Source organism: Trachurus japonicus, chromosome 22 (genome assembly GCF_045865225.1).
Source record: "Trachurus japonicus isolate A0001 chromosome 22, Traja_1.0".
Lineage (NCBI taxonomy): Eukaryota > Metazoa > Chordata > Actinopteri > Carangiformes > Carangidae > Trachurus > Trachurus japonicus.
This window is the reverse complement of record NC_140928.1, coordinates 14,080,860-14,088,906: the sequence shown is the minus strand read 5'-3', so window position 1 is coordinate 14,088,906 and position 8,047 is coordinate 14,080,860. Positions and strand designations below refer to the sequence as shown.

General features: G+C 42.6%; 1 protein-coding gene across 1 annotated transcript; it reads right to left on the bottom strand.

Annotated features, from left to right (window-relative positions):
- Positions 1-2,724: 2,724 nt before the first annotated feature.
- On the bottom strand, positions 2,725-4,149 carry id3 (inhibitor of DNA binding 3). Its single transcript, XM_085766631.1, has 3 exons — positions 3,677-4,149; positions 3,213-3,286; positions 2,725-2,820 (listed from the first exon to the last, which is right to left on the bottom strand). The coding sequence occupies exons 1-2, from the start codon at positions 3,977-3,979 to the stop codon at positions 3,233-3,235; spliced, it is 357 nt and encodes a 118-aa protein (XP_085622757.1). The 5' UTR covers positions 3,980-4,149; the 3' UTR covers positions 2,725-2,820; positions 3,213-3,232.
- Between the last annotated feature and the right edge of the window lie 3,898 nt (positions 4,150-8,047).

Genomic DNA, 8,047 nt, shown 5'->3' with positions numbered 1-8,047 from the left:
GTGTTGACATAGGCCTCCATACAAATAAACTCCACCTAACTGATAATATGATGGTGGCTGCGGGGTAAAGATATAAGTAAATAATGAAAACTTCAAGACCATTATTCATATTCATAGTATTATTAATTAAAAATTATTTTCTAAGATGAAACTTAGTAGGATTTATGTTACAAAACACACTTAATATGTCTTATGTGTTATTACAGTCATTGTAAGAATAGTATGTAATACCTCACAGTGGAGAATCACCACAGGGCTGAGACATCAACACATACATGACACTTGTTAAAACTTGTTCATGGCATAGCTGCACAGTTTCTGAGCTGGTTATATATGCAGCTCATGTGACTGATGAAATCCTTGGATTACATTTTAGCCTGAGATGCTTTGTTCTTCTCTCTCATTGCTTACTAATCACTGTCTGGTATCAAACCAATTTGGATTTTTTGCATGGTCAAAGGCAACAAGCTTAGTGCTTACATCCTGTGATGTTAGAGAGACTAAGTTGTTACATCCTCATCCAACACTCCCATCTTGTGGTGTTGACTGGTAGCTCTTCTGGATTACTTTGGGCTCAACCATACAATTTATCTGTAGGCCTACATTGTTTCGTTTGATAGAAAAAACAAAAAACACACAAATGGTGCAGCCTGTGCTTATACCAAATTATATATATTATAACAATATGTATGAAGCAGCCACAAATATATGAACACCTGTTTAGAGCAGTCAAATACAATAACTTTGAAAAAACCCCATATCAGGTGTCTTCATAGTTAATGTGTCAGTAAGTCAACCTATAGTTAATATTGTTTGTAATTGCAATAGGCTTTATGCACAGCTCCACTACTTCCTGAACTTTAGCCAGCTCCTTTATTTCCTGTCTTACATTATTGGACAAACTGAATAATCCAGGTGTGTCTGACCTCACAACAACGGTCAGACACACCTGGATTAATCAGTTTGTCCAATAATGTTGACAGGAAATAAAGGAGCTGGCTAAAGTTCAGGAAGTAGTGGAGCTGTGCATAAAGCCTATTGCAATTGTTAGTATACGTTTTCATATCATTAACATGGCCTAATTAGGGAAAGTTCAAGCTTAATTTGACAGTCATCACAATAAATAAATAAATTGATTTTAAAAAGTTGTTTTTCATTTGTTTATTGTTATGTATTTAAATAACTGTTGTTAATTCTTATTATATATATTATTCAAAAAGGTAAGGGTAGATTCATAGAGTTCACATCTCTGCTTGAACTTCCCTGGAGTCAATAACCTGTTTTTTCCACTAGATGGAGCTGTCGTCTCATTATTTCCAGTAGGATGAGTGTTGAACTGGGTCATCATGTTCAATAATTCTACATATTATTGTTTGGTTTGTTGTCTGTATACAACAAGACAGGCTTTAAAACCACAAAATATTTTTCTTGTTGTTGCTGATTAACTTGATGAGGAACTGGTCATATGTGCCAACATTAAATCAGTGAGATTTCAGATGTATCCACAAGGTGGAGTAGTTTGCTCAGCTATGGAAATCAGTTAAGTACAGTAACATCCATTTCCAAAGCTGGTCATCTAATGTGATTCCATGACTGAATCTTGAAAATAGTTAAATAGCAACACTATTATAAACGCTACATTACAGCTGGTGGTCATGGCACCATATTCATAATCACACACATACTGATCTGGTGTCATGAACGTTGAGATGAATTAGCCTTGAGAATATTGGTTTTCAAGATTTATAAATCGGTTGGGTTTGCTGGTTTGGTCACATAACATCCTCCCATCACTGTTTAGGAAGTTCAGCTTCTTAAAACTTCTGGTAACTCATTCTTTGGAAAAATAGAAGCTCTCGCAGGAAACTCCCTTTGTTTGATTTCCAACCACTCAACCTCAAGATTCATCTGAAAACATCCTGTTGTATCAGCAGTTCACTGTCAAAGCCAAAAGAGTCGCATCAGCATCACTTTTACCTTCTGAAGAACACCAGTCGCTTTCACACTCATTCATTGTCACATCAAATACGCCATAACAGCCAAACTGTCTCACAACTTTTTTTTTATTTCATTACATAAGTACATACATACAAAGCAAACTTTTTAATAGAGTTTATGAAACTCACATCACATTGTCTGTAGAAATAACACAATCCCTACAAACATTTACAATTAACTCTAGTATAGAGTTCTGATTATACCAAATTGACTCACACCTTTACATACCCACAACAGATATGTACACATTCGGATGAAGTTGTAACAGTCTTTAGATCATTGGAAAACAGATTTCTTTTTTTTTTCTTTTCTTTTTTAGGTGGGGTGTGGGAATAACGCAGGGAAAATTATGTGAGATGATGTGACACTCGACGGGGGTCAGGCTGGGTGTGAGTTTAACCCACATAAAGTTTGTTTGGAATGCAACACACAAAAAAATGAAAATAAAACAACAATGTACCAATATTTCTACATCTATCTATAGGGAATCCCAGGTTGGTTGAGGAGGGCATACAAAGCCGCTTGTGTTCAGTTTCCAATCCAATGGCTTCTGCTTTGGTGTGTTGATTTGTCTGTCCAGGGGCCAAAGAATGAGTCTCTGTTTTCTTGCTCTTGCACTACTGTTGATCCCCACTCATCTAGGAAACAGTCCACTTTTTTCTTGTCTTTTCTTTCCTTCTTTCTTTAAACCCTCCACCTCCCTCCTCCTCCTCCTCCTCCTCCTCCTTCTTCTTCTCCTTCTCTCCCAAATACCTATCCCACCCTTTCTGCCCCTCTTGTCCTCTTGCCCAGAGTGAAGTGGAGACATGTGTTTCCCTGCACCTGCATGGAGAGAAAGGAAGAAAAGTGAAGTCAGATCTCTCCCTCTCGCCCTCCCTCCCTCCCTCCCTGCAGAGGGGAGCAGACAGACTGGCGCCTAGCATGGAACTTTCATTAACCCCAGGCAGATAGCAATGAATCCGCTACACATTCACTGGCCTGTCTAATTGGCAACCGTGCTGAATGTGGAGGGTAAGGAAGGAGACCTTCATGTCCCAGCACATCAATGCTTACACTATTTTCCCTGGATATTTTAAAAGTTTACTTTGAATTCGTTTCATTTGGAAAAGTCAAAACAAGACGCTGTCGTAGGCTATAAATCTGCTCTAATCCACCAGAAGGTGCGATGAATATTTGACCACATTAATAGTGATAAGAAAAAGATAAATATGTACCATTATCTGTCATCCTCGTCCTAGTGGCACAACCGTCCTTCTTCTTTGGAGAAATTGCGACTAAGGTCCGCAGTCTGAATGGAGAACAGAAAGGAGAGAAGCGGTGTTAGACAGTGTCGATACCATTATCCTCAGTGCATATAGTCACTGTAGTGTGAGGCTGTAACATGCATGTAACAAGCATTATACCACTGCAACATAATTATAGCCTACAGTATCATTGCGATGCATTCGAGTGCAGATGTGTTTCAAAGCTCCAATCAGCAAGTAGAAGAAACTTTATAAAAATCCACATCTGGAATTTAACTTCTAATCAATGTAATAATCTGCTGTGCAAAAAAACTAGGCTATAGGGGATTTAGGCTACTACGAGGCAATGTCAGTGTCAGAGGGTCCACCGTGCAGCAGTGGCAGCAGCAGAAGTAGTAGGTAGTAGTAGTAGTGCATCTCTCTCTCTACCGCACCTTTATTGACAACACCATCTCCGGCGTGGCTGTGTCCTCCGCTTCCAGCGCGATCTGCAGGTCGAAGATGTAGTCGATGACGTGCTGCAGGATCTCCACCTGGCTGACCGACTTGTTCTGCGGGATGCTCGGCACCAGCTCCTTCAGCTTGGAGTAGCAGTCGTTCATGTCGCACAGGGCGCCCACCACCGGCTCCTCCAGACACGAGTGTTTATTCCGGCTGATGGCGAGACTCTGCTCCGAAATGCAGCACACGGCCTTGTAGCAGCTCCTCACCGAGCGGACGGGACTGATGGCTTTCATTATGGACACAGACGCGCGATGACGATGACGACAACGACCAACAACAACAACAACAACAACAAGAAGACGACTCGGTTTGACGTTTAAAGTATCAGTCGGCGATGTCGGTTTCTCCTTGTTCGTTCGTGGTCTTCCTGTCTCTGTCCTGAAAAGCTCCAGTGCTGAACTGTGACAGCAGGCGTACAGTTAGGGCTTTATAGACACTGCGCGGCCGCTGACGCCCCCTTCCTCGCACCGCTCTCTGATTGGCCAGTGTAAAGAGCACGCCCATTCTCATTGGCTGATATCACCTTGTGGAAAAGCTGGAAAGAATGAGGAAATTGGGATGGGATGCCTGAAGGGGATTGTCAATCAATTAGTTAGGCCACCTCTCAGGTTGTTTTTATTTAGCCCTTTTTGAAATAAACAGCTGAAATCCTCAAGGTGGAGTAGGGTACAATAGCATGAGAATCTTCAGTATAAAGAGGAATAACTTTAGTTTAAGAGAAGTTCTAGGGGAGGATGACTTCACTGCACTTTCTATCCCACTTCTACTTTCATAAACAGTTATAAATCCGCACCAATAGATGTAGCTACTCCACATAGCCATCTTCTTACAAAGCTGTTCCACGTTAGAAACTGTTATTATTAGTTATTGATTAATGTGGGCTGGTTTCGATCATGAGCTTTGGCTGTAGGCTACATGTCTGACTGTACCAACCGCATCGAAAAACATTTCATGTAACTCAATCTCTTCAACACAATAACTATATTATTCCATCATTAACTCCACAGCAGTGTGCCTTCTTCTATGGGTTGCGACAACTGAAACATACACTTATATAGGCTATACAAATGTGATATTTGTATAATGTAGGTAAAAGGTCAGAGAGAGAAGTGGTTATTTTTTGTATCAATTTGTTGGCAAAAACATACAGTGACCAGTCAGTGGTTATGCTATGTGTTAACTGCCTGGTAATTGTGTTTTAATCACTTATGGCTTATGTCTGACAGCCTCTCCACTGATTAAGTGTTATAGCTGTAGTTAATTTAAAATGTCACTATAACTGGCTTTAAACTAAAGCTGTAGAATCACTTTCTACCATTTTCTCCCCTCCCTAGAGTGAAAGTGTTTTATGAAAATTATATTTCAACATTTCCAAAAGTTGCTGCCTTTTAGTTTACATCAAAGCACGTCCCGTTCTGCTCCTATTTGGGTCTTATTTTCCCCTTTTCTCACAATCCTGTTTTGTGGAGGAATGCAGGCCTGAGCCAGCTGTGTGTCCTATCCCGGCCCAGCTGTGTTGATCTAACGCGCCAGTCCCAGACATGCTGGCGCCAGCCTCCCGACGTCATCCATTCACCCCGACGCGCACTCCTCTTTGGCAGACGGCCCGCCCTCCCCCGTCCACCACCAGAGGGGAGAGAAGGAGAGGCGCTCGGACATCCCATTGGCTGGCCGGGTCTGTCACTCACGGTCAAGGATCTACGCCCCCCACGCTCTCCTCCTCCCGTCTGCAGTTGTACTCAGAGAAACCTCTCCAAATACTCCTTAACTTGTGTAATGATGAATAAACCAAAACGGCCTGGACACGAATCTCGTCACGAAAAGTGAAAGGAGAACATTTAATATTGACTTTCCACAGTCACCATTACAGCCACAACGAACTTAAACTTTACTTTACTACTTTACTCTGCCAAATAATGTCGGTTTTGTACAGTTGGACAGAGAAATGTGTTGCTCAACGTTTGCCAGTCAGTGCGTGTTCCTGTTACAAACACTCTGGACTGAGGGATGGAGCTGTCTATTTTAGGATAAATTGTAATCTAAGTTTGGCCGGGATGTGGGGAAATTTGACATTGCGTTGCCTCACAAACAACAACAAGAGTGGGTCAGTTAGACTGTTTCAAGATGAGTAAGTACACGCATTCACAGTCTTATCTCCAAACTGGACACATTTAGCGCATAAATATGCAACGCTGGAGATATCATATCCTGCCCATTAATGCAGAGGTTTAACAGATGTTCAAGTCACACTGTCTTCTTCCTGGCATCCCCCTCCTCCTCCCCCCTTCGCCCCCCCTCCCACTCCACGCATGACGAACCACTCAGCGACCTCACTTTACTGCAAACCACAATATTGAACCGTGAGACAGGATTTAAGTCCAGCACTATTTTAGAGATATATTGTGTGAGTGGTAGAGAGTATCCAAACAAGACTTTGACCCCCAAATATCTTTCTTAAATATGTCAAGGGGAGGACAAATATTGCCCGAAATTTCCCAGGTCTGGTGGGAAAATAATTGTTTGTATTAGCTGACTGAGCAAACTGCCGGGGCAGGGATTGGGTAGGATAGATGAGGCGTTTGGGATTACAGGCCTCCACAGGAACAGAATAAACATTATCCAATTTGTTTTTGATGATCCGCAAGAAAGAAAGAAAGAAAGAGCTGCCTCTGGATTCAGTAATTTTCAGGAACCACGAGCTATTTCTAGGATATCAAAAAAAAAAAAAAAATGCCAGCAGAGTATTTTCCTCTGATACCCATGACAGCGCTTGTCTGCAGATTCCAGAGTTCTCGGTGCGTAAATCTGTGCTACACACACACACGCACACGCACACACACACACACACACACACACACACACACACACACACACACACACACACACACACACACACACACACACGCACACACACACTGGTGTCTGGGCAGGGATCAGGTGCTTGTCGGAAAGGCCCCGGACACAATCGGGTCTCTCTTTCAATGGATGGGAGAATTCCGAGCCTGGCGTCAGTGAGTCTGCCTCTCTCCCCGCCTTCCCTCTCCCTCTCCCCGCTCCTCCGTGCAGCTGGACGCAGACAATCAAGCCATCAACAATCGCCATGCATAATTAGCAGCGCCCCCCTCCTCTCCTCTCCTCTCCTCTCCTCTCTTCTCCTCTCTCTCTCTTTCTTTCTTTTTCGCTGTCTCTCAATTAAATTTCAATCCACTTTAGTATTTTTTTATTAACAACAAAATACTACTAATACCAAAGAAGGGAGGAGGAGGAGGAGGATACTATCACATAATAACAAGCAAAAACATCTGTTTCACCTCTAAGACTGGATGTGTCTGGGACTCTACCCCCTCCACTCATCTTCACCTATCAAAGTACCTTCTCTTAACATAAACAAAGTGTCTCTTATTGCGTGGTAAGAGCAGCACAGGGTGTAGAGTAATGAGGGTCATCTTGTGAGATGAGAGGGAGGGAGAGCAGAGAGAGACAGAGGGGGGTTAACCACCACAGTGTCATGTGGAACAGCAGTGTTGTATACAGAGGGCCATCTTTTATAATCCACAAGTGCGGGCCAGGCATCTTTGAGGGATAATTAAGTGTAAAGAAACAGCGAGACTTCATCTTGTTGTGTGTGTCTCTGTGTGTGTGTCACGCAGGATTCCTCCTCCTCCTCCTCCTCTGCTCCCAGTTCTTCATCAAAGACGCTTCAGTCGTCTCCATCAGCTTTGAGCGGCCTACACATCCCGAGCTTTTGTCCCTAGTGACCCAGGCAGTGACATGACATTTTATACACATTGTTCATTTGTGCTGCTCACTTGTTATTTATGTTAGAGTCTCTTGTTCGAGCCTGTACACCATGATTTATTCATTCCTTCATCTTGCTTGATTTCACGATGTCAAGGCACCTATCAAGACGGAAACCATCCCCCATGCACTTCATTAACTGATTCAGTAAGTCACCCACTATGTGCCCATTGTGGGTGGCAGGCGGCACGACAAACACTACGTGACAGGATCAGGATTGTTCCTCTGCGGCTGTTACACGCGTACAGTTCTCAACACAGGTGTGATTGTATTCAAATTCATCTGTCACATCAGGATATGACAGCTCAGACCTGTTCTGCTGATGGAAACACAGTATAGGCAAATGACTCCCTAACTTCAAGTCATAGCTGGGTATAGTTTATTTGCCAATGCAAAATAATCTGCATATGGCTTTAGGCCGTGGCTACATGTGCTATGCTAATTAGGAGCCATACAGAAAAGCTTTGTCTGTCTGTGTTTGAGCAAAACTTCTCTTCTTTCTC